Source organism: Rattus norvegicus, chromosome 12 (genome assembly GCF_036323735.1).
Source record: "Rattus norvegicus strain BN/NHsdMcwi chromosome 12, GRCr8, whole genome shotgun sequence".
Taxonomy (NCBI): domain Eukaryota; kingdom Metazoa; phylum Chordata; class Mammalia; order Rodentia; family Muridae; genus Rattus; species Rattus norvegicus.
The window spans coordinates 17,094,594-17,121,774 of NC_086030.1; the positions used below are offsets into that span (position 1 = coordinate 17,094,594).

Sequence of the window (27,181 nt, forward strand, 5' to 3'; positions counted from 1 at the left end):
GCGGAGACAGCAACGCTTCCAACTATGCTACATTGATCGGTGGAGATAATGGTCAGCTCTTTTGGAGCATTCTGTTGCCCGGCAACCTCACATCCACTGGTCCCTTTGGCCATTAGTTATCAAGATGAGAATCAATTCCTTCGGTCATTAGGGCGTTGTAGTTTCCTGATTACCCCTTTCAATATTTTCTATTAATAAAGAGAACCTGCCTGCTTCCCCAGCTGCTGCTGCCCCCCATTAGCTAAGGACCTCTCTCACTGAGAATGTCAAAGCAGTTGGATCCAAGATAAAGCCAAGGCTGCATTTTGAAGACAGGTCTCAGAGGGAAACAAATTGATCGACCAGGGTTGCATTTGGAGTGTGGATATCCTTAGATGTGGGGAGGGAAGGGACAGGGGAAGAGAGGGAGAGGAGGGAGGGAGAGGGAGGGAGACAGGGAGAAAGACAGGGAGAGAGGGAGAGCAGTTTGCAGTTTGTTCCAGAACGTTCCCGGGGAATCTGTCTGTGGCTACCTTACTTGGGAACCTGTGCCTGGATCCTGTGTTTGGAGGGTGGGGAGGGAATGGAATTGGAGTGAAAATAAGATATACTATGTACCAGGAAACCCTTCGACTCTGGGATTTTAAAAACTTTACTATTTGTGTGTGTGTGTGTGTGTGTGTGTGTGTGTGTGTGTGTGTGTGAGAGAGAGAGAGAGAGAGAGAGAGAGAGAGAGAGAGAGAGAGAGAGGGGACAGCTCCCCAGAGTTGACTCATGCCTTCCACCACATGGGTCTCAGGAATGAACTCAAGTAGTTAGTTACCCTTGTAGGCAAGGTCCTTTACTCACTGAGCCATTCCAGTGAGTACCAGGGCTTTTGCTTTTTCACACAGGGTCTCACCATGTAGCTCAGGCTAGCCTCAAATCAGTGATCTTCCTACATCAGCCTCCTGAGTGCTGGGATCACAGGTCTGTATCACTGCGTGTTGTGTTAACTAACCTACTTCCCCTCTCCCTTTCTCTCTCTTTCCTTCTGGACAAGATCTCATGTATCCCAACTAGTCTTAAACTAGCCATGTAGTCGAGAATAACCTTGAACTGCTGATCTGCCCACACTGATCTTCCTAATGCTAGGGTTACAGGTATACACCACCATGTCTAGCTTTATGCAGTTGGCGGGCTTGAACTGTGGCCCTCAAGCATGCTTACCGGGCACTCTACCCACTTAGCCACATCCCCAGCCCTTCGTGAACATCTCCTGCTAGTTCCCAGGCCATACTGACATGACTTTTTGGAGCTGTGGCTGGAGAACCTGTTTTCCTTCCTGGACTGAACTCTGCAGGAAGCTGGGCTTAGGATAGAGCTCTGAGGTCAGCTGGGATGGACCCTCTTTTTGGAACTGTGGATGAGTCTGCTAGTATGTGTGGGTTAAGGAGCAAGACTAGCTTGGGACCTAAGCTTTTCCCTAATCAAGACTCCCTTAGGGATGCCATTAAATCAACAGAGCTATGTTGGTAGTAGGGTACAATGGTTGCTAATTGCTAGGGGGTTGAGTAGAGTGAACTTAGCTGTCCTGTGTGCACACCTGTGTTTCTGTCCATTGAATGGTAATACCATATTATCCTACCAGGACCAGGTGTGCTAGGTGAAGGGATTGCCTGTGATGTGTTCCTTGGGGGAGGTGAACAATGGGATCACTCCCAGCCCCTCACTGGGGGATTCTAGGCAGGGGCTCTACCACTGTGCCATGCCCCCAGCCCCTCACTGGGGGATTCTAGGCAGGGGCTCTACCACTGAGCCACGCCCCCAGCCCCTCATTGGGGGATTCTAGGCAGGGGCTCTACCACTGAGCCACGCCCCCAGCCCCTCACTGGGGGATTCTAGGCAGGGGCTCTACCACTGAGTACACCCAGCCCCTCACTGGGGGATTCTAGGCAGGGGCTCTACCACTGAGCCACACCCCAGCCCCTCACTGGGGGATTCTAGGCAGGGGCTCTACCACTGAGCCACGCCCCCAGTCCCTCACTGGGGGATTCTAGGCAGGGGCTCTACCACTGAGCCACGCCCCTAGCCCCTCATTGGGGATTCTAGGCAGGGGCTCTACCACTGAGCCACGCCCCCAGCCCCTCATTGGGGGATTCTAGGCAGGGGCTCTACCACTGAGCCATGCCCCCAGCCCCTCACTAGGGATTCTAGGCAGGGGCTCTACCAACTCCACCCGCAGGCCTTTTAAATTTTAAGACAAGGTCTCACTAAATTCTTCAAGCTGATCTTGAACTCACACTGTAACCCAAGCAGACCTGGGATTTGCTATTCTCCGGCTTTAGCCTCACAAGTAAATGGGGTGAAATGGCTGTACCCCTAGGCCTGGCTTGCCTGCTGATTTTCATGCCATGAGCCTCAGGTGGCACAAGCCCAAGGTCTCTTTCCCAGAGACTGAGCCAGGTCACTGTGCGCCCTGTGGGAGGAGCCCTGAATCCATGAATGGGCACAAAGAAACTGCATGGGGCTCCAAAGAGAAGGGAGAGCTGCCTCCCAGAGGAGGCCCACTTGTTCCTGGCTGTCCTTGGCCTCTGTGGGACCGACAGACAGTACTCCCTTTGTGCAGAAGTCTGGGCAAACCTCTTTAGTCTCTTGTCCAAAGGACTCAGGGTCGCCAGTGGCAGGCACCAGCCCGGGGTTGGGGGGAAGGGAGGGTCGATGATCGTAGCAATTCTCCTTCTGTCTGGGGATGCAGACCTCTACACCCAAAGGACAGGCCAGAGAGAGAGAGGGAGAACCTGCAGACTCGAGGCAGGCCCTCCCCATCCACCATGCTTCCTCTCTCCTCCAGGTCTGACCTGCCCATAGTCAGTCTCCCACCTCTCTCTGCAGAGAGAGGTTGACAGGAACACAATGGAACTGTGCACAGGTCATTCAGCCTTGCCTGCTGCTCGCTGAGTTTCTAGGTTTAGCCCTCATGGCTTCTGAAGTGGCCTGGGAGGTCCTGGTGTGCATTTCCTATCTTTCATTCCTGTGGATGGGCATCCAGGGGTTTCTCACATTCACTTTAGCCAGCTCTGAGCCTGCCCGCCCAGCGGAGAACCACTGATGTGTGTGTGTGTGTGTGTGTGTGTGTGTGACTCTGTGTGTGTGTGTGCATGTGTGTGTGTGTGTGACTCTGTGTGTGTGCATGTGACTGTGTGTGTGACTGTGTGTGTACATGTGTATGACTGTGTGCATGAGTGTGACTGTGTGTGTGACTGTGTGTGTGACTCTGTGTATGTGTGCGTATGCATGTGACTGTGTGTGTGCGTGTACATGTGACTGTGTGTATGTGACTATGACTGTGTGTGTACATGTGTATGAATGTGTGCATGTGTGTGAGTGACTCTGTGAGTGTGTGTGTGTGTGTGTGTGTGTGTGTGTGTGTGTAACAGGGCCACTGGAGGTGAGATTCTATTTTACATACAGCTCACAATGAAGTTCAGAGAACAACTTTTAGTAGTTCTTTCCTTCTACCTGTGGGTCTTGGGGATTGAACTCAAGTCCTCAGACTTGGCTGCAAGCTCCTCTACCTTTCGAACTTTTAGCCTACCTGCCCACCTTCCTCTGTGTGTGTGTGTGTGTGTGTGTGTGTGTGTGTGTGTGTGTGTTTCTCCTTCTGGTCTTGCACAGTGATTTAAAACCTGGACTTTAGTATTTGAAATGTGTTTTATTGGGGTTGGGGATTTAGCTCAGCGGTAGAGCGCTTGGCTAGCAAGCGCAAGGCCCTGGGTTCGGTCCCCAGCTCCGAAAAAAAAAAGAAAAAAATGTTTTCTTAGATTTTATTTTGGAATTTTTATTAAAACGCTGTACATGTGGCTCTGTGGGGCTTAGCATGAGATCCTATCCTCAGTACTAAACAAATCAATATCAATCAATATCAATCAATCAGTCAATAAATAAATAGGGCTGGAATGTGGCTCAGCTGGTAGATGCTTGCCTAGGATGTCTGACACCCAATACTGCATACGTTGAGCACAGTGGCCTGTGCCCATAATCTTGGGCAGCAGAGTGCTGTAATTTCAAGGCCAGCCTGGGCTATATCTGAAAACTAGTATCTCTCTCATCCTGTTTACATCTAGTCTTTTCCTGGAGTAGCTGACGGCGAGGCCTGGCTGTCTTTCCTCCATATTTCCTGCTTCTCCAGGTAACAAAGTGGCCTCGACACTTAGAGATTGCGTGATTAGCCAGGCGAGGTGGCATGCCTCTGTGGTCCTAGCACTGGGGAGGCAGAAGCAGGAGGACTGAACACTCAAGGCTATGTGGACTTTTTGCACTGGTTTTGTTGAGGTTTGGTCTGTGGCATTGCATTGTAATGCTGGGTTCTGTGTCCCAAGGTCTAGTTGCTTCAAGACATGTTTGATGTCTTTTATTTGGGGATCAAATGATCTAAGGTGGGGTAGAAACCTCCCAAGTGATATTTACTGCAACAGGTTCCTTTCATTTAGCATAGCTTTTAGGAGAGTGGGGAGCTGGAGGTTAAGTTCGGGGTCTCGTGCATACTGAGCAAGCATTCAGTGGGCTACGCCCTCTGATATTAGCATCGTGTTTTGAGGTTCTCCTGAGCTGTAGACTATAAAAGCCCACAACTCCCTCCCTTTTGATTTGATTTTTTGTATTAATCTGCATGTGGGGATTCACATACGCCATGGAACCCATGTGGAAGTGAGAGATCAGCTTGTGGGAGTTGGTTCTCTCCCGCCACCATGTAGGTCCCAGGATTTGAACTCAAGGTTTGGTAGCAAGTGCCTTTAGTTGCTGAGCCATCTCGCTGGCCCTCTTTCCTTTTGGTGGTGACTATACGCTCACCTACGTGTGTGCTGTGCGGCTGTACACGTGCACAAGTGTTCAGAGAGACTGACTCCAAGTGTCTTCCTTAGTTTTCCTCTGTTTTATTTTTCCGATAGTCTCCCACTGAACGTGGAACTCAGTCAGCAAGTCAGCTCGACTAGCCAGCCGGGAGGGGGATTCAGTATGCTGTGCTCATCTGCTGGTTGCCAAGGGGCTGCAGCCACATGGTCATCAGGGCTTCAAGGTTGGCCTCAGGATGGGACTTCTGTTCTCCAGCAATGGGGGAGCAGTGCTTAGCCCTGTGTTTACTTTGCCTATCATGGGCCTGCTAAGAGCGTTGGCTCTTGCATGGGAGATTTCTGTCTTTGTTTGTTTGTTTGTTCGTCAGTTTCAAACAAGGTGTTAGCCATGTAGCCCAGGCTGGCCCTGGACCCTGGAGTCTGCTGCCTCTGCCTGCCCAATGCTGGGATTAACACACCCAGCTTCCTGCAGCCTTGGGTTTGCTACTTTGACTCCAGCTTGGTCCCAAAGCATCTATATTTGACATATTCTGTCTGTTTTCACCAGAACTCTGAGCCTGGGGATATGGCTCAGGACGTCAAGTGTCTACCATGCAAGACCAATGTAAGAAGCCCGGGATGGCAGTGTACATCTGTAACCGCAGCTCTGGGGTGGGCAGACACGGGTGTATCATCCCTGGAGTTCATTGGCAGCCAGTTGAGCCAAGTCCGTGAGCTTTGGGTGTAGTGAGAGACCCTGAGATCTCAGAAAAGAAGGTGGAGGCCGGCTAAGGAAAAGACCCATCGTCAGCCTCTGGTCTCCACAGACACCCGAGCACATGGGTACTCCCACGAACACACACCACCCCAGCTCCTTCTCTAAGATAAAAGGAAAGAACACAGGACAACACCAAGGAGTCTCAGCTGCGTTACACTAAACGTTAAAACCTGACCTAAAGGTTGTACAATGGGGAAAAGAAGAGTTGGGAATTATCACCAAAATGACCTTTAATAAGGATCCCCACCCCCCTGCAATGTCGTGGACAGAAACCAGGGCCTTATACATCCCAAACAGGCACTCTACTGCCAAGCCACACCCCAGCCCCTCACTGGGGGATTCTAGGCAGGGGCTCTACCACTGAGCCACGCCCCAGCCCCTCCCTGGGGATTCTAGGCAGGGGCTCTACCACTGAGCCACACCCCAGCCCCTCACTGGGGGATTCTAGGCAGGGGCTCTACCACTGAGCACTGAGCTGCAACCTCAGCCATAAGGTTTCCTTTAGCATGGCCCATTTTTGGTTTGAATATACAAGTTCCACTTTGACACATTTGCACAGATTATTTCCTGTTCAAAGCACAGTTCCCTCCCTCCTAAGAATGTGCTGTGACTTGATCCATCTATTGTTTTTCTAAAACGGGGTCTGATAGTTCAGGCTAACCTCAAACTCACCGTGTAGCTCAGACTGCCCCTAACTACTGATCCTGATGGGGTTAGAGGCACGCGCTGTTGGTTGCCCCAGCTGTACCGTTATTTAAGTATGATGGTGAGCCCATGATCAAAAAAATCCATTCAAGCCCCTACAACCATGTTACAAAATAGGGAGACAATTTTATTGTACACAAATTAAAGCATAAAACGCGAATTTATTACCATGTAAAAATGCCTGTCTAGGGCTTGTTGAAGAAAAATGCCGGGTGACAAGGAGTTAAGGGAAAACCTGTGGGTCTTCAGGGTGGTGGGAATGATTTCTTGGACCTCTGCCAAGGCATGCTCCCCCCACCTTCAATCCTCTCCTCCCGTCATCCTCCATTCAATAGCTACAGCCTAAAGGAGAGACAAGGGGAGTTTTGTGGAGGACAGAAATAAATAAATAATGGCCTGCCCTAGGTCTCCACGGCAACCGTGACATCACCCTGGACCCACACGGCTGGCATCATGGGGTGGCTTGCCTGGTGTTAAAGGCACAGGGGAGGATTGGTGGTGCCTGGTGGCAGGTGCAGGGCCCCACCCACCCCCGCCTCCCAGAGGGTGATGAGCTTGCCCACCTGTGGGTCACTGTACCAGCTCTCCGCCCACCCGCAGTCCAGCTGTTGGCAGCATCAATTGTTCCTGCCTCTTGGGGCTTTGATGGAGTGAACCGACACCATGCTCTGCCCTGGACCAGCGTCCTCTGCCCGCAGCAGTAAAGTAGCCAGCACCCAGCTGACACACACACTTATTCTCACTGTCGTTGGAGGACTGAGTTCTGGGATGGAGGTGTTGGAAGGGCTGCTGCTTTCTAGCTCCGATGGCTCCTCCTCCAGGTTCGGGGACCTTTGCTGCTTCTGTGGCTTCTGCTTTCTCTTCTTCTTCTTCTTCTTCTTCTTCTTCTTCTTCTTCTTCTTCTTCTTCTTCTTCTTCTTCTTCTTCTTCTTCTTCTTCTTCTTCTTCTTCTTCTTCTTCTTCTTCTTCTTCTTCTTCTTTTTTTTTTTTCAGAGCTGGGGACCAAACCCAGGGCCTTGTGCTTGCTAGGCAAGCGCTCTACCACTGAGCTAAATCCCCAACCCCCTGCTTCTGTGGCTTGAGGCCATCTTTGCCCTGCAATGGTCTTATATGACATCCTGCTCTAGGTTGTTCTCGGCTTTCTTTAAAATTTTAGTTGTGCCACTGGAGCTTGAATATAGAGTCTCGCATAAGCTGAGCCACGCCCCCAGCCCCTCATTGGGGGATTCTAGGCAGGTGCTCTACCACTGAGCACACCCCAGCCCCTCATTGGGGGATTCTAGGCAGGGGCTCTACTACTGAGCCACGCCCCCAGCTCCTCACTGGGAGATTCTAGGCAGGGGCTCTCCCACTGAGCCATGCCCCAGCCCCTCACTGGGGAATTCTAGCCACGTCTCCCAACCTCTTTTTGCTCTGCATCAGGACCCACTAAGTTGCACGGGGTTGGTCTCATCCCCACCATCTATCTCCAGCAGTTCTCAAACTTGTGACTCTCCTGTCTCAGCCTCCCAAGTAGCTTGGAGAATAGACCTGCACCATCAGGACTGGATGCTTGCCGAGTTTTCTTTCTTTTCCTTTAAGTTTATTTTTGTTTTCTGTGTACGGTGTTTTGTGCGGATGTATACATCTCGGATCCCCTGAACCTGGACTTACAGAGAACTGTGTGCTGCAAATTGAACATGGGTTCTTTGGAAGAACAGCCAGTGCTCCTAACCACCGAGTTAACTCTCCCTCGCCTGCATGTCTGCTCGGCAATCGCCCCTGCAAAGGCACCTAGACCCTGGGATGGAAAACCCTGCGAGTTGTTGTTTCCCTGAAACTCTGGGGCTTTCAGCCTGGAGTCTCCATTTTCTCACCTGACTGATAAGCTCAGTGTTTGCCTGTGCATGTGATAGTGGGTACATGGCTGGGATCATGCTTACTGTTGGGCTGGTGTGCTTACATGACAAGGGCTGGATGCTGGGAAGAGCAGTGGTTAGAGCAGGCGGGTCACGGGAGCCAATGTGGTCTCCAGAGTCATCTAGGTTGTCATCTGAATCAGACAGGGAACCACCAGGACAGGACAAGCCCCAGGAACAGCCCTGGCCAGCTCCCCTCCAACCTTTGCCCCTGCCTTGCCACACCAGCACTAAAGAAGACATCATACAGAAAGCATCCAGTAAACACCCACCAAAAGTTTCAGCGTATTTACCAACATGAGTCCAATATACAAAAGTGCTCGGTGAGTGGTCCCTGGAGACAGCATAAAGAAGGCTCTACCAATGCTCCACCTGCTGTAATAGCAGAGACCTGGCATACAGAAGGTACTAAATCAATGCTCCGGAGACCAGCATACAGCTGGCACCCAATAAGACCTTAAAGGATTATGATACACAAAGACCTTTGTACTGTACGTTTTGAGGGAATGAATGCACTGTAATAATTTGTGTGTGTGTGTGTGTGTGTGTGTGTGTGTGTGCACATGAACCTGCATGTGAACCCCAGAGCAGGATCCTGGGTGTTTCTGTCATCCTCTGTTTTGTTACCTTGAAGTGGTCTGCGTCCAACAGGCTTGGTTAGACAGGCCACTGAGATGTCAGGATCTGTCTCTCTGTGTCCCCTCCCCCAAGGGCTGGCATCACAGACGTGTACAACCGTAAGCGACGATGTAGGTGCTTGGAATTCAGCCTCAGGTCCTAGTACTTTTACCCACGGAGCATTTCCTCAGCCTCCATAACTGGGGTCTTGTGGGAGGATCTCAGAGTCTTTGGGCAGCTGCCTCCCTCTGGTGGCGTTCAGAGAGCACTGCACAGTAGCCTGGCTCTCTGTCTGTTGGGCTGGGAGGCAGGTGTAGACCTGGGACACCTCTTCCTGGCCCTGCTGACTTTCAAGTGTCAACCGGGCTAAATGAAATGTCATGGTAGAGCCAGCTTCAGAAGCCACTGGGCTGGGACCAAGTCTTGTGGCACCTGGCGATGTCGTTTCTCTGCCCCTAACTGTGCTATGTGACAAATAGAAGGGAGGTAAAAAAAAAAAAAACACATTTTGAAGGGCCCAGACCCCGACATACAGGGAACACTTATTATTATTATTTTTTTTTTTGCAATCAGCAAGAGGGTTTATTGGAAAACACAGGTACCTGCGGGCACACAGTCTCTTCGGAGGACTTGCGCGCCCAGCAGCTCCAGCATGGGGCTTTTATAGGGATTGGGGAAGCAGAAGTGGGCGTACAGAAGCAGATGCATTGTTACAGGGATTGGTGGGTTCAAACGAGGCACATAGACATGTTCACATATGATTGGCTATTTCACATGATGAGGTAATAAGGTATAGCTACACACATTGGCAGGTTTGGGGCGTCCTGGATGTCGGGGGCTGGGGGCTTATCTCTTCCTGCCAGGTGGCCTGTGAGTCAGATCCGGTACTCCAGGTCTGTTCTGCATTCCTTTCCTTTTATGGTCTGTTAGTTCTAGCGGCAGGGCAGGGCTGCCTGGACTTGATTTTCACAGTGTTTAGCCCTGAGTCTGAATTTAAAACTTATTCTTTTAACTTCATATTTTTAAACCTCAAATCTGTATAATTTTCCTTTCATTCCCCTCTTCTTCTACTAGGTAATTCTAATCTTAGAATTTTGATATCAAGTCTCATATTTGGTCTCACCAGTTGTCCTAACTGACTGGTACTGTTGTCTCAGAACCATCAACTGCACAGCACCCACTCGATTTTTAACAAAAGCAATTAACCTGTATGTCACGCAGGGTCCAAAAACTAAAACCAAGAAAATTATTAGTAATGGCCCAGCCTTATAGCAGAGAGTAGGGTGTCATCCAGGGAGACCGAGTGAACCAAGACTCAAACCAACCTTGTTGGGCGTCTCTATCTTTTTGTAGGAGTCAAACCTATTAACTAGTTTCTTTAACACACATGGACCTATAATCAGAAGCAGAAGCAAAATTAAGAAGGGTCCCATAAGGGAAGATATCAGGGTAGTCATCCAAGGAGATCTACTAAACCAGCTCTCGAACCATCCCTGATACGCTTCTCTGTCTTTTGTCTAACCTTTCTCTAAGTTTATTCATGGAGTCTTTAATTACTCCTGTATGGTCTGCATAGAAGCAACATTCTTTCAGTGTAGCACACGGGGAACGCTTATTATTTTAAAGTATTTATTTATTTATTTATTTATTTATTTATTTATGAGACAAGTTCTCACTGTATAGCCCTGGCTGGCTTAGAACTCTCTCTGTAATTCAGGCTGCCCGTGAACACACAGAGATCTACCTGTCTTTGCTTCCTAAGAGGCATTCACCACAAATGTCTTCTAATGTGTATATGTGTACATTTGTTATGTGTATATGTGTCCATGGAGGCTAAGAGAGCATCAGATCTCCTGGAACTGGAGTTCTAGGTGGTTGGGGGCTCGATGATGTGGGTGCTAGGAACTGAACTTCTTGGGTGCACTGCCAGAGCAGGAAGAATTCTTAACAACTGAGCCATTTCTGCTCCAGGAATTCTTTTTAAGAACACTTTTCATCCCAGGCCAGCCTGATCTACAGGGTGAGTTCTAGCCAGGACTACACAGAGAAAACCCTGTCTTGAAAAGCAAGAGAGAGGGGTTGGGGATTTAGCTCAGTGGTAGAGCGCTTGCCTAGCAAGCGCAAGGCCCTGGATTCAGTCCCCAGCTCCGAAAAAAAAAAAAAAAGAAAAAAAATAAAGTTATTCACGCTCAGTTACTTCACTATATCAATGAAACACGGATTATTAGTACAGAAGTCATCTACTTCTTGATGATGCAGGTGAGGCTGCATCTTACATAGTTTGTGTGTTAGCCAGGCATGGTGATGCGTGTCTGTGACCCCAGCACTCAGCATCCCCCTGCTTCTTCCCCCGAAGGATGCAGGGATTACATATGTGCACCAATCACAGCCGTTTATGAAGTCCTGGGGGTGGAACTTCCTGTTAGGAAGCTCTCAACCAAGTTATAGTCCAAGCCCCAATAAAGTTCTTTTATTCCCCAAACTAACATCACCTTAAGGACTAGACATGAAACACTTAGCAGTAAAACTGTTTCCCTTAAGGCTGAGGAGATGGTTTTAGGTTAAGTGTGTGCTGCACACCCACGAGGGCTTGGGTTTATATCCCCAGAACCGGTGTGAAGGCTGATACCTGTAACACAAAACTTGCTGTAAGGAGCTGGGGAGACAGAGACAGGCAGATTTCTGAGGCCCACTGCTAGCCGGTCAGCCTGGCTGAAGAGGCAAGCGTTGGGTTCAGTGAGAGACCCTGTCTAACAAATAAGGCAGTAGTGTCCCTGAGGTAGGCACACAATGTCACCTACTGGCCTATGTGTGCACATGCAGAGGCAAGCACCAGTGCACGCACCACGCAAACACACATGTGTAATTGGGAAAAAAAAACTGTAATATCCAGAAAAGGAGAAGGAAAGAAGGAAGGAAGGAACAGGTGAGAAGTTGGGGTCCGGCGTCTTCTGCCACCTTCCTGAAACCCTGCCTCTCATTGCAGGTTTATGAATGACCGAGTCCCGGCACACAAGAGGTACCGGCCCACAGAGTATGAACATGCAGCGAACTGTGCCACCCATGCTGTGAGTTGACTTATGGGCTGCTGACATAGGGACCCTTCAGGGTGGGGGCAAGGGAGGCGCGCTCCCTCAGTCTGTTGTGTATATCGTCTGTGTGTGTGAGTGCAGATGCCCACAGAGGTCAGAAGAGGGGGTCGAGTGCCTGGAGCCGGAGTTACAGGCAGTTGTGGGCTGCTCAGTGTTGGGTGCTGGGACTGAACTCAGATTCTCTAAAAGTGCTGAAGGTTGGGTGTGATGGTGTTTTCTTCTTCTTCTTCTTCTTCTTCTTCTTCTTCTTCTTCTTCTTCTTCTTCTTCTTCTTCTTCTTCTTCTTCTTCTTCTCCTTCTCCTTCTCCTTCTCCTTCTCCTTCTCCTTCTCCTTCTCCTTCTCCTTCTCCTTCTCCTTCTCCTTCTCCTTCTCCTCCTTCTCCTTCTCCTCCTCCTTCTCCTCCTCCTCTTCCTCCTTCCCCTTCTCCTCCTCCCCCCACCTCCTCTTCTCCTTTGAGACACAGTTTCACTATGTAGCCCTGGCTGTCCTGGAACTCACTCTGTAGACCAGGCTGGCCTTGAACTCGAAGATCGGCCTGCCTCTGCCTCTGGTGTGTGGAGATTAAAGGAGTGTGCCACCATCCCCTGGCCAGTGGTTCACATCTTTACTTTCAGCACTCTGGAGCCAGAGGCAGGAGGATCTCTGTGAGTCTGTTGCCAGTCTGGTCTACACAGCAAGCCCCAGGACAACCAGAACCACATAGAGAGATCCTGTCTCAAGGAGGAGAAGGAGGAGGAGGAGGAGGAGGAGGAGGAGGAGGAGGAGGAGGGGGAAGGAAGAGAAGGGGGAGGAAGAAAGAGGTTCTTTTTTTTTTCTTTTTCTTTTTTTCGGAGCTGGGGACGGAACCCAGGGCCTTGCGCTTGCTAGGCAAGCGCTCTACCACTGAGCCAAATCCCCAACCCCGAGAGGTTCTTTAAATTTAGTTTTTATTTGTGTGTGGGTGTGCATGTATGAAGTTGTCAGAGGACAACTTTCAGGAGTCAGTTCTCCACTCATAGTGTGTGACTTGGGATCAAACCCAGGTGGCCAGGCTTTCATAAAAAAACACTTTGGCGCACTCCATCTTACTTTAAGTGATGCTCTGTCGGTCACCTGCTGATCTGATTCTGCCTGATTCTGCTTCCCAACACTGGGCTTCCCAGCGCACACCAAGTGGTTCAGTTTTTAACATGGGTGCTGGGGATCTGAACTCAGCTCCTCGTGTTTGTGCAGTGAGTATTTTACTGATGGAGTCGTCTTCCCGGACCTTCTTAACCCACTCCAGTGTGACCTGCTTCTCTAATCCCTCAGGGTCCCATAGGGTGACTAGGAGCTAAAGGAAGCCCCATTGTAGCACCACGGACTGTGGAACTGAGTACGCCTATCACTCAGTGAACCCCCAGACCTTCCTAGTACCCACTCTAGCTCGTCCCTGGACAGGCCCCAGCTCTCCTCTCACAAGGCCACTCCCACACTCTTGTCCAGAGCCCCTGACTTCCGCAGCTGCTTGCAGTTCCCGTGACTTCCTGCCGTCCCGCTCCCTGGAACTTTTGCCACCCCATCACCCTGCCTAGTCAACCCTTTTTGTCCATCATGGTCTTGCTGAAATGCTCCTCTCTAAAGCTCCCCCATTTGCCCAGATGCAGGGATGGCCTGAGTAGGTCCCCTTCACTACCTTGCCATACGTATGCCGTGCTAGGATGACCTGTTCATTGCCCGGTTGTTGAACAATTTCCAGTACTCTCCTGAGGAAAATATGGAAGGTTTGGGAGAGGCAGATCACAGATTTGTAAAGAATTCGGGGGGTTATTCTCTATAACCAGGTGAGTGGCCTGCCCCTTCCCCTGTGCTGTCTCTTCTTGAGATGGGGTCTCATGTAGCCCAGGCCAGACTTAAACTCACTATGTAGCGGAGGATGAACTTGAGTTCTGGTTTTGCCTTCAGTCCCCACCTCCTGAGTGCTGGGATTACAGGTGTGCACAGCCATGCCTGCTTTATGTGGTGCCAGGGATGTCATTTGGGAAGGACACACAAGCCTTCTACCAGCACAACTATGGAACTGTGCATTTCCAAAACCTTGATAGAATGGTGGGGATGTAGCTCAGTTGGTAGAGCCTTGAATAACATGAGGGAGGCCCTGGGTACCACTCCCAGCACTGCGAACCAGCAAACAAACAAACCTAGAAGGACTTTAGGATGTTTTCACCCTAAAGCAATGATAAAAGGTTTAAGAAGATAGCGGCCTTTGATCTGAGTTTGGTTCCCAGCACCCACAGCGGACAGCTCACAACAGGCAGTTATCTCCATCTTCAGGAGACTCTAGCGCCCTCTTCTGTCCTCAATTGGTTCCTGCACTCACACGCGCCACCTCCAAACATAGTTAAAAACAAGTACTTAAATGATGATGGTGGTGACAGTGAGCACCCATGGGTCGCGATGCAGACGTGGAGGGCGGAGGTGCCATTTATCACCTTCCACCTTGCTTGAAATGGTCTCTGCTTTAATGGTCTAGCCCAGGCTAGCTGGTCCATGTGTACTTGGATATTCTTCCATCTCACTGTGGAAATGCTGGGATAATGTACAAGTCCCAGGGTTATAGACATGTGCTACTGTGTGACCCAAACCACAGGAACGAGGGTCCTAAACAGAGGCATTGAGGGGGCGGAGCCCTCGTGACTCACTCACACCATAAGTTTATTAAGAAGCGCAGCATCTTTTCTCTTTCTATCTCTCTAGAGATAGGGTTTCTCTGTGTATCCCTGGCTGTCCTGGAACTCACTCTATAAACCAGGCTGGCCTCACAGATCTCCGTGCTTCTACCTCCCAAGAGCTAGGATCTAAGGCGTGTTCCATCAGCACATCTTCCACACCATTTGCAGGGGCAAATGGGACAGTCGGCAGAAATCTATCACACAAGGGGATGAGGTGAGCAGGAAGCTAATCAAGCAATGCCGTGCAAAAGGGACACAGCATGTCTCAAGTGTGTCACAGACTGGGCACACGGTGGCCTTGGGACAATAAGCACAGCCCTTAGTAGGAAAGAGTTGGGTTCCCAAGACTCTGGCCCCAGACCATTACTGACTCTGTCAAGCATGTTCATGCTTTTAGACAAAGAATTATGTTCCTTCTCCACACATCAGGACCTCAGGGAAAGCCCTGGATTATCCTGGCTTCCAACAACCATGTCTGGCATTATGTGGGTTATCAGGATTTGAACTCAGGTCTTCACACTTGTGTGGCAAGTGCCATTCCCATGAGCCAGTCCTCCAGTCCACTAAGTACAAGTTTTATGTTGTGATTGTAATTTCCTGTCTATGGATATTTCGCCTGGATGTTTGTCTGTTCACCATGTGTATGCCTGGTACCCACAAAGGCCAGAAGAGGGCATCAGATCCCCTGGAGCCAGAGTTACAGACAGTTGTGAGCCACCATGTGAGTTTTGGGAATTGAACCTGGGTCCTCTGGAAGAGCAACCATTGCTCTTAACCACTGAGGTGTCTCTTTTGTGCCTGGTAGGTGTGTTTTACATTTTATTTGTCAGTTAAAGTTTCGGGAAAATGGAATCTATTCCTTTGAAATAAAATGTCTCACTTCTTACGTGGCACTGTTATCCTTCGCGTGCCTGGTGGGCACCATACTGCCTAGGTCTCGGGCTACATGATCTAGCAGCGATTCTTAATCTGTGAGTCATGGCTTCAGAAAACACATATTTCACACACACACACACACACACACACACACACACACACACACACATTTCTGATGGTCTTAGGAACTGAGACACTGCTCAGTAGCAAAACCATTATAAAGTAGCAATGAAAATAAATGTATGGTTGGGGGATCCTGAGAACATAAGCGAACTGCTGGTCTGGAGAAAGGGAGGGAGTTCAGAGATCCTGGGGCTCTGTGCTTCCTTGGGCATTGCTCGAAAGTCTGAGGCTGTCCAGTGGAGATGGCTCAGTGGGTAAAAGGCTTTCTCCACAAGCATGAGGACCTGAGTTCAGTCCCCAAAGCCTACACAGCAGAAAGAGAGAATTGACTTCAGTGTCTGATAGTACACTCTGACTCAAGTGTACGTACATGCACACACACACACACACATACACACATGCACATACACACATGACCCCCACACACATGCATACATGCACATGCACACACACATACACACATGCACACATATACACACACATGTGCATATACACATGTGCATACACATACACACATACACACTGAACAAAAATGTTTAATACAAACAAGAAGAGAGAACAATGGCTGAGAAATGACAGCTTCCATAGGCATAAGCATAGCCCAGCACCATATAGAGTCACATAAAGAGCCTGCCGTGCTCCGAATCACACACCCTCTCCCATGCACAAAAGACTTGGTCCCTGAGGGTGGAGAGACATTTCATCAGTTAAGAACACATACTGCGGGGTTGGGGATTTAGCTCAGCGGTAGAGCACTTGCCTAGCAAGCGCAAGGCCCTGGGTTCGGTCCCCAGCTCTGAAAAAGAAAAAAGAAAAAAAAAAAGAACACATACTGCTCTTGCAGAGGACCTGGTTTGTTTCCCAGCACCTTGGCCTGATGTCTTATAACCATCTGAAAGTCTAGGGGTCTAATGTCCTCTTCTGGCCTCTGCTGCCTCCTGCGTGCACGTGCACAGCCCTTCCCCCACTGCACACGTATACACAAAATTAAAAAGGAAATGAATCTTTATAAAAGGTATCTATTCTTTAAAAGGCTCACCCTGATCTGTCTTCTCTCCGTCTAGTTCTGGATCATTCCCAGCATCCTTGGCAGCTCCAACCTCTACTTCCTGTCCGATGATGACTGGGAGACCATATCTGCCTGGATCTACGGCCTTGGCCTTTGTGGCCTCTTTGTGGTATCCACCATTTTCCACACAGTCTCATGGAAGAAGAGCCATCTCAGGTACCCCCTGCCCAACCCACAGAAGGGCTCATGGACGTACACTCTACACACATGTAGTTAGAGATGTGTTAGCATTCATCGTAATGGATAATAACCCAAGAATGATAGGTGACCTGGAAAACTGTGGCTCTGGTGGAGAGACGGAGAGACCGAGGCTGGAGCGGGAAGGAGGGGTGGGGGCTTTCCTAATCCCATCTCTCAGTCTCTCTCCCTGTAGGGAAGGCAATGTTGTCCCTAGGCAGTGCCTGGGGTGCTGCTGGGCTTTCCTGCTGGCATAGAGGCTGTGACCTGACTCCTTTTCTCCCTGACCAGGATGGTAGAACACTGCCTGCACATGATCGACAGGATGGTGATTTACTTCTTCATTGCGGCCTCCTATGCTCCTTGGTGAGTGCCAGCGCCCCCCCCTCCACCCCCACTGGCTGCCTCCCTTCCTTTCTCATGATTGAATTTGGGTGGGTGGCTGGCAGTCACACAGCCAGAGGAGTAGTTAAGAAGACATGCTCATCCTTACTCTTATGCCAAGATTACCTACCTTTTGTATCCTTCAAGAAATGTCGGCAAAAAAGAGAGCAAGTGTGTGTGGCTGTGTATGCAAATGCTTGTGCATATATTAGCATGCATTAGCGCATATATTCACAGATATCAGTAGATGCCAATGTATAGATGTGTAGACACACTTGCACATATTTGCAGATATGCATGTGAGGGTTTTCTTTTATTATTATTATTATCTTTTCATGTGTGTGTGTGACTGGGTCTCAGCCTTGAATTACCCATGTAGCTGAGGCTGGCCTCGGAGTTCTGATCCTCCGGCCTCTGCTTTCCAAGTGCCAAGATTGCAAGTGTGTTTGACGGTGCCTGGCTTATATGTATGATTGAAAAGCTTTACTTATTTCTGGGTGTGGTTGCACAGGCCTTTAATCCCAGCACTTAGGAGGCAGAGACAGGTACGTCTCTGGCAGTTTGAGCTCAGTGGGGCTACATGTTCCTTCCTCAATATATTTTTATCCTTTTTCCTCGGTGGTTCTGGAAATCAAACCAGTTCTCTATCTCTTAACTGTGCTTCCTTTCTATGAAGGGGGCGGACATACATGTATTGGACATTATTACGTGTGTATTTAGACAAGTGTGTGGCATGTGCTTGCATCCCCAGACTTTGGGAGGCTGAGGCAGGGAGATCAAGAGTTTGAGGCCAACCCTAGCTACACAGTGGGTTCCTGTCTCGAAAACAAAATAAAACCCCAAAATTTTTCTAGTTTTTCCGCTTATTGTCCTTTGTGTGCGTGTGTGTGTGTGTGTGTGACTGTATGCATGAGTATGTGTGACCGTATGCATGAGTGTGTGTGTGTGGTGTACATGTGTGTATGCATATTTATGTGTGATATCCAGAATCATCCTCTGTCCTTCTTCACCTTGTTCACTGAGGCAGGATCAGGAATTTGAATGATCAGGTTTCTTCCACACAGAAGCACTACTATTTTTTAATTACTGTGCTGTGGGTATAACCCAGGTTTTCTTTCACAAGTGCTAGGTAAACGTCCTCCCTCCCACTTTCTGAGTTGGGGTCTGGCTGTGTAGCCCTGACTGGTCAGGAACTTTGATGAGCAGATCCTCCGACTTCAGTCTTCCCAAGACTGGGACTAGGTGTGTTCAGCCACGCTCAGCTACTTAACGCCTTTGTGATGACCGTTCAGTTACGTCGTGAGTAGAGGGCCTCCCTACTCAGTGTCTGACTCCTCCTCCTTATCATCATCACCCTCATCCTCCTCTTTCCTCATCTCCCCCGTTTTCTTTCAGCAGTTGGGAGCCCTTGCAGAGAACCCAAGTTCAGTTCCCAGCACCCATGTTGAACAGCTCACAACCCCCTGTACCTCCGGGTCTAAGGAGTATAGCGCCCTCTTCTGGCCTCCACTGGCACCTGCACTCATGTGTACCACTACACACAGATACATAGTTTTAAAAAATGTTAAAGGCTTTCTCATCCAAGGAATTCACTCCAGTGTAGAGTTAAAGGCTTTTCTTCATCCCCTTATTAATTGTCTTTTTCTAAGTCTCCCTGCATGGGAAGGGACTCAGATCTCTCTCCACATCTACATGCAATTTATCCTGTATGCAAACAATATAATCTTGCTGTCTTGCCATCCACCCTGGGCTGTGATAGATTCACTGGCGAAAGCAACTTAAGGGAGAAGATATTTATTCCAATTCTTGGTTTGGAGAACAGCAGGAATTTGAAGAAAAATGTCCCTACATTTTTCTCCCTACATACGTGTACATTTTATTTCATTGACAGCACTAACCACCACATTGCTATTCTTTTTTTTTAATTTAATTATTTTTATTTTATGAGCATTAGTGTTTTGCCTCCATGTATGTCTATGTCTTTGTGAGGGTGTCAGAGCTCCTGCAACTGGGGTCACAGACAGTTGTGAGCCACCACGTGGGTGCGGGAAACTGAACTCAGGACCTCTGGAAGAGCAGGTAGTGCTCTTAACCACTGAGCCATTGCTCAGGCCATGCTACATTTCTTCTTCCCTTTTAAGATTTATTATTTTTGTTTCAAATTTTATATACTTTATTATGGAAACTTGTTAAATTAAACATTGCCAAAATTAGCCATGCCCCTAGTCTGTACATCTCAGTGAGCTTCTGTACAGCTAGAGTAGCCATTTGGAATGGATGTTGTAGCGCTTCTTATTGGGTTTTATACATTTATTATCAAATGTATTTTTATGCACGTATCTGTCTTAGGGTTTTACTGCTGTGAACAGGCACCATGACCAAGGCATCTCTCATAAGGACGACATTTAATTGGGGCTGACTTCCAGGTTCAGAGATTCAGTCCATTATCGTCAAGGCAGGAGCATGGCAGTATCCAGGCAGGCATGGTGCAGGAGGAGCTGAGAGTTCTGCATCTTCACCGGAAGGAAGCCAGGAACAGACAGCATCCTGAAGCAGCTAGGAGGAGGGTCTCCGAGCCCACCCCGGCAGTGACACACTTCCTCCAACAAGGCCACACCTTCTAATAGTGCCACTCCCTGGGCCATGCATATGCAAACCATCACAGTATCCATCATCCCAAACAGAAAATCCATGACAGAGTTAGAACCAGGAAAACTATTAGCTATATATCCTCTTTTGTAACTCACTTTGATACGGCATTCCGTTCTTCCCATCCCATAATCTTCAGCCTCCTTCTCTTTCCAACATGTTATGTGCTTTTGTTTACAGGCTTATATAATGTAAACATATATATTATATACATATGCATGCATGCGTCTGTGTGTGACAATGTGTGTAGGTGCCCCATGTGCAGACTGTGGAGGTCAGAAGAGAGCTTCAAGCCCCTTGGAACGGGAGTTACAGGTGGCCAATGTGGGTGCTTGGAATTGAACCTAGATTCTCTGCAAGAGCAACAAGTCTCTGTCTCTCTCTCTTTTCCTCCCTCTCTTCCCTCTGTCTTTCTTCCTCCGTCCCTCTCTCCCTCCTTGCCCTCTCTCTGAAGGGCCTACTGTGAAATCCTGGATGGCTTGGTTTCCACCTGGCTCTGCCTCCTGAAGCTGTGTTCTACCATCGCTGGCCCAACAAATAGTCATAGCCACTGAGCCATTTCTCCAAACTCAAGCTTGCTGTTCGTGACTGATCTCCCAGCTCCAACAGCTATAACAGCCTCTGGGGATTTCACCACGTTGGTTCAAACAATCTATACGCCTATTTTTTTTCCAAGATAAGGTTTCTCTGTGTATCCCTGGCCATCCTGGAACTTGGTCTGTAGACCAGGTTGGCCTTGAACTTAAAGATCCCAGCCTTGCCATCCATTCTACTTTACAATGACTGTGAATAGGGCCCTTAAGATGACTTAGCCTGATGCAGTCATTCACATTTTTTTTTTCCAGAGCTGAGGACTGAACCCAGGGCCTTGCGCTTGCTAGGCAAGCGCTCTACCACTGAGCTAAATCCCCAATCCCCTCATTTTTAATCCCAGCACTCAGGAGGCAGAAGTAGATGGATCTCTGTGAGTTTGAAGGTAGCCTGGACCACATAGTGAGTTCCAGGCTAGCCAGGGCCAGGTAGAGGGACTCTGTCTCCACCAACCAACCAACCAATCAACCAGCCAAACACACACACAAACAAACAAACAAGATGACTTAGCAGGTTAAAGAATTAGGGGCCTGGGCTGGAGAGATGGCTCAGTGGTTAAGAACACCCAACTGTTCTTCCAGAGGTCATGAGTTCAATTCCCAGCAACCACATGGTGGCTCACAACCATCTGTAAAGAGATCCGATGCCCTCTTCTGGTGTATCTGAAGACAGCTACAGTGTACTTATATATAATAAAATAAATCTTTAAAAAAAAAAAAAAAGAATTAGGGGCCTGTAGACAGCCCTGACTTCTATAGGCAAACCTGAGTTTTCTCCCCAGCAGCCATAGAGTAGAAGAAGGGAACCAACCCCTCCAAAATTTGTCCTCTGACCTCCACACATGCACCATGGTGTCTGAGTACATACACACACTCACAAAATAAATGTTTAAAAAAAACATACGGACGTTCTCAAAATATTGTATAAAATTACAAGAACTGGGCATGGTACTGTGTATCAGTTAAACGGAACCAACAGAAGGAATGTAAATGACAAAAGGGCCCACGTTTATTTCCGCGTGTGATCTCTATGTGTATATATGTTCTGGTGCACATGTGGGTGCACATGTGTGCATGCACTCATGTGAAAGACAGAGGTCACATGAAGGTCTGGTGACTCCCTTGTTTGGCCTCCTCCTTATTTTTGAGGAAGGGTCTCATTGATCCTACCACTACTCACTATGAGGCTAGACTGATTGCTGAGTGAGCCCTAGGGATCCTCCTGCGTCTGCCTCCCTGTCACTGGGGATTTTGTGGGTTCTGGGAATTTGAACTCATGTCTTTCTGCTTAAGTGGCTGGCATTTTACTGTTGTCCCTGCTGTGAGGCTAGTTTCTGTCTGGGTCTGGGTCTTATCTCATGTGTGTAGCTCATACAGGTCTGAAACTGGTGGTTCTCCTGCCTCAGCCTCCTGAGTGCTGGGATGACAAGCATGTGCCGCCATCGAAACTTTGCCAATGCCTTTTTTTTTTTTTTCTAGCTGGGGACCGAACCCAGGGCCTTGTGCTTGCTAGGCAAGCGCTCTACCACTGAGCTAAATCCCCAACCCCTGCCAATGCCTTTTGTGTAGCATTCTACCCCGCCATTGTGAGAGTCTTCATTCCTCCCAGGCAGCCACTGGGGACTGGGTTGCTCTGGCATCAGCTTCCTGGGACAGTCTGGCCTTGTAGTGCTGAGCCATGCTGGTTCTCTCAGACTTGGCTTTCTTCTCTCCCAGGCTGAACCTTCGGGAGCTGGGCCCTTGGGCCTCCCACATGCGCTGGCTGGTCTGGATCATGGCCTCTATTGGAACTGTCTATGTCTTTTTCTTCCATGAACGGTAAGTGAAGGCTGGGAAGTCTTAGATTGGCAAGGTGTCCCTTAGTTTTTCAGTACTACCTACTCAGCACCCCCAAGTAGGTGAACCCCAAGGATGACTCCAGAAAGGTGAGGGCCCAGCTTTGTTTGTATCCTACCCTTGAGGAGACCCATGGGTGTACACCTGGCCAAGAGGGGCAGATATGAAGCTCTGAAGCTCTCTCTCTCTCTCTCTCTCTCTCTCTCTCTCTCTCTCTGTGTGTGTGTGTGTGTGTTTGTATCTGTGTGTCTGTGTGTGTATCTGTGTGTGTGTACCTGTGTGTGTGTAGGGGCCAGAGTATGTGGATGACCTCAACCACTCCACCTTGCTTTTTGAGATTGGATCTCTCATTCAGAGCTCATCAATCAGCTGGCCTTACAGGCCAGCAAGCTCTAGGAATCCTGACTCTTCTCTCCTAGAGATGAGGGTACAGATGTGTGTGATCATGGCCTGGCTTTTATGTGGCTGCAGGGATCTGAACTCAGGTCCTTGTGCTTGTACAGAAAGCCCTTTGCCAAGGAAGCCATTTCTTTGGGCCCTATGTGTCTTTCAAAAGAGCTATCATAGAGGATGTTGGGAAGATGGCTCTGTTGATGAAGTTCCAGTGTTCAAGCACCAAGACCTAACCTTGATCCCCAGAGCACACTTTAAAAGCTGGGCCCAGCATCCTACTGCCGAGAGACAGAGACAGAGGATCCCCATGGCTTGCTGCTCACCCTACTTGACAAGGTCCAGGTCATTGAGAGACCCTTTCTCAAGATGGACAACCCCTGAGGAATGACACAAGAGGCTATTCTCTGACTCCCATACTCATGTGCACACACACCTCACACAAATGTACATACACACACACACACACATAACAAGGGTTCATTTATGTGTATCTGTGTGAATGTACATGCACACATGTGTAGGTGCCCCAGGAGGCCAGAAGAGGCTGTCAGATCCCCTAGAGCTGGAGTTATAGATGGTTGTAAGCTGCCCACTGTGGGTGCTGGGAACCCAACTAGAAGTGCTCTTAACTGTTGAGCCATCTATCCAGCACACTGTCCTCTCCAGATTTTTTTAATGACATCGTAGGTAACTTGAGTCACCTGCCTAGTTCATCTATCACCTTCCTAGGCTATATTATCAGATAATGGGAAAAGGCTATAAGAGGGATATACCCCAAAAACTATTACTGCTATGGAACTAGAGTGAGAGTCATTAAGTGGGGGAAGAAAGAAAATCTGGGGAAGCATCAGAAAGTAACAAAGTCCTGCATCCACAGAGGCCCCAGGGACTCCAGGAGACAGAAGGGCATAGAGCTCAGTTGATCTAGCAGTTCAGCACAATTGAGAATGGCTGCTTGGGTCCTGTGGGAGATGATGCTGGGATTAATTAGTAATGTCTGCATTGGCCACACATTGGTGGCACACAACCACCATTGCCTATTGATATTGCTGGGTAGAAAATGTGCCAAGGAGTGTCACACAGAGAAGTGCCCTCTTCTTGCTGTGCTGGTCTTCAGCATCAGAAACCTGTGTGCTCTGACCTTCATTGGAAGCTTGTCCTGAGGCCACATGACTTGTCTTCCCAGGTACAAGCTTGTGGAGCTGCTCTGCTATGTGGTGATGGGTTTCTTCCCCGCCCTGGTCATCCTCTCCATGGTAAGTTTCACTTGCCCATCATGAGGTCTCCGATCTTCTGGAAGGAACACATGCCTTAGCAAGACCTGTCTCTTGAGACTATCAATAAAGCCCTCTCTGGCAGCAGGGGAAACAGAGGCCCCGTGGGTCTGTGTGCTTGCCTAAGGGAACAGAAAACATGGAGATCTCACCTGGGAAATAGAGCATCCCTTGTGCCTAACTCTGAGGTTAGGTCTCCATATTCTATTGAGTTTACCAGACAGTTCAAGCAAGGCACTGACCATGGTGCCTGGCATGTTGCTCCTGCTAGAAAGCACTGGGTGCTATGTGTACTGTGTGGTTAATATTTAGCTTCCATACTCTTGAGGACTGGGGAATATGCATGGGTGCGTGCATGCGTGCGTGTGTTTTAGTTTCATTTTGTTGCTGTGACAAAAAATGCCTTAGAGGGCTGAACTGAAAAGATAGTGCAAATGGTTAAAAGCAGTTGCAGCTTTTACACAGGACCTGTGTTTGGTTCCCAGCACCCACAACAGGTGGTTTACAAACACCTTTAACTCCAGACCCAGGTATCTGGTGCCCCCTTCTGGCCTCCATGGGCATTGCACACAAATGGTGCACCCACACCCCTTCCCATATGCATACACATAACTAAAAATGAAGTCATTTTTTATTAAGCAGTTTAGGAAAGAAAGACTTTGTTCAGATCACAATTTCAGGTTATAGTTCATCGTTGAGGGGAAGCCAAGGCAGGAACTTGCAGCAGCTAATCACATCCAAGAGAAGAGGAAAATGAATGCATACTTAGAGCTCAGCTTACTGTCCGTACCATTATATCGTCCAGGACTCATCCAGAGAATGGTGCTGGCCATTTTTAGGACGAGTCTTCATATATCAACAATAATAATCAAGATAATCTCCAATAGATATACCCACAAAACAACTTGATCTAGATCTTTCCTTGTGACCTTCTTCACAAGTAATTCTAGATTGGGTCAAGCCAGCAGTTACAATTAAGCACCACACAGCGTCTTTAAGATCTCTAAGAAATATTTTTTTTTTTGAGATTCTCATTGTAGACCAGGCTGACATCAAATTCCTTATGTAGAATATTCTTCCTATTTCAAGGCTGAATAACATTCTCGTGTCCAGTTCTCCTCTCTGTTTTGTTTTGTATTGTTTGTGTGAAGCAGAGCCCGGTTCTGAGCCCAGGCTGTCCCTGAGTTCTTCCTTCCTCTGCTTGCTCAGCGCATGCCTGCAACGGTTACAGGCAGGCGCCTCTTGCCCCGTCTCTAAGAGACTGTGTCATGGCTGAGTCATAGAAAGAAAGGATGGCGGAACCTGCTTGCCTAAAGATTGGATCCTGTGTCAGTTTAGAGGAGAGGCATGAGTGTGGCTCCCAGCATCTACAAGAAGCGGACCAAAGACACCTGGAACTCCAGCTCCAGGGCATCTAGCGCCCTCTGCTGGCTTCCTTGGGCACCCGCATACACGGCACTCACACAATCCCTTTTCTCCTCCACTGCTAAACTTCCTTTTGCTGGGAAGATGTAAACATCTACCCCTCCTCGAGTCTACCAGAGTCCAGGCTTACTTGCAGGGCAGTGGGTGAGGGCTTATGGGCAGATGTGTGGGTGACTTTAAAGCAGCCACACTAAATGTCTGCATCCAACATGTGTGACGATTCCCCGTGGCCGTGTAGATGGAGTCCTTCTCATATCTGTACCTCTATCCTGTAGCCCTTCTCGGAGACTCCAAGGCCTTGGGTGACTAGGGCAGAACTGCATAGAACTAGTTGGGAGGGATGGCTGGATACTCCGCTGAGGGTACCATGTCTCTCGCTGACCCCTCTTCCCAAGAGGGGATGTTAGCATTCAACAAGTCCAGTTGGGATCTTGGCTGAGCAGGTCCAGCCCAAACTCCCGAGGATGGCAGCAATTTTGCTAGGAGGATGGTCCTGTGAAACATCCCTCCACCTAGGCCTCCTACTTTCTGTGTCTGTGAACTTGGCTACTTTGGGGCAATCACATTTCATGGTAGCAGTCCTTTTGTGCCCGTGCCTGGCTTATTTCATTTAGCACCGTGACCTTGAAGCTTTTCCACACCATTGCTTGTGTTGGAACAGCCATCCTTTTTAAGGCTGAGTAACATCCCAGGGTGTGGGCATACTGGTGGTATGTGTGTGTGTGCATGAGTGCTGGGCTGTGTGCACTTGCGTGAGCATGCAGTGATGAAGATAGAACCACATTCTAGGCAAGTGCTCTACTACTCGGCTGTATTCCCAGCTCCTCCTCTTCCTCCTCTTCACCCTCTTCCCCCCTTCCCCCTCTTCCCCCTCTTCCCCCTTCCCCCTCTTCCTCCTCTTCCCCCTTCCCCCTCTTCCCCCTCTTCCTCCTCTTCCCCCTCTTCCCTCTCTTCCCCCTCTTCCCCCTTCCCCTTTTCCCCCTCTTCCTCCTCTTCCTCCTCTCCCCCCTCTTCTTCCTCTTCCTCCTCTTCCTCCTCTCCCCCCTCTTCTTCCTCTTCCTCCTCTCCCCCCTCTTCTTCCTCTTCCTCTTCTTCCTCCTCTTCCTCCTCTTTCTCCTCTTCCTCCTCTTCCCCCTCTTCTCCCTCTTCTTCCTCTTCCCCCTCTTCCTCCTCTTCCTCCTCTCCCCCCTCTTCTTCCTCTTCCTCCTCTTCCTCCTCTTCCTCCTCTCCCCCCTCTTCCCCCTTTTCCCCCTCTTCCCCCTCTTCTCCCTCTTCTTCCTCTTCCCCCTCTTCCCCCTCTTCCTCCTCTCCCCCTCTTCTTCCTCTTCCTCCTCTTCCCCCTCTTCCCCCTCTTCCTCCTCTTCCCCCTCTTCCTCCTCTTCCCCCTCTTCCTTCTCTTCCCCCTCTTCCCCCTCTTCCTTCTCTTCCCCCTCTCCCTCCTCTTCCCCCTCTTCCCCCTCTTCCTCCTCTTCCTTCTCTTCCCCCTCTTCCTCCTCTTCCTCCTCCTCCTTTTTTTGGAAGGGTCTCAATATTTACCTTAAGTTCCTCACGAACTTGTTATATGGCCCTATTATAAAAGTAGCTTTTGAAATTTGGGGGGGTCTGTTTGTGGAGGCACAGCCCAGTGTAGCCCAGGCTGGCCTTGGACTTCTAATCCTGCTGCATTTGCCTTCTCCCACGTGCTGGGCCTCTGAGGGTCCAGTTTGTCATCTTCAACCAATTGCAGATTTGGGGAATTAAGGTGGGAAAATTTGATAGCACCATGTTGAGACTTCCTTCTGGGCTTGTTCTACACTTGTATGTGTGGTCT

The 27,181-nt window shown here is 49.1% G+C and overlaps 1 protein-coding gene across 3 annotated transcripts in view; it reads left to right on the top strand.

The window, feature by feature from the left end:
* Mmd2 (monocyte to macrophage differentiation-associated 2) overlaps positions 1-27,181 on the top strand; it is a 47,386-nt gene that overhangs the window by 18,724 nt on the left and 1,481 nt on the right. The window contains exons 2-6 of one of the 3 annotated variants that reach the window (NM_001037217.1): positions 11,779-11,860; positions 16,639-16,799; positions 17,112-17,186; positions 22,160-22,261; positions 23,859-23,928. In NM_001037217.1, coding sequence (NP_001032294.1) covers positions 11,779-11,860; positions 16,639-16,799; positions 17,112-17,186; positions 22,160-22,261; positions 23,859-23,928 — 490 coding nt within the window. Of the gene's footprint in view, positions 1-11,778; positions 11,861-16,638; positions 16,800-17,111; positions 17,187-18,327; positions 21,228-22,159; positions 22,296-23,858; positions 23,929-27,181 lie in introns of those variants that run through there. The other 2 variants (XM_063271263.1, XM_063271264.1) reach the window with 2 other exon arrangements.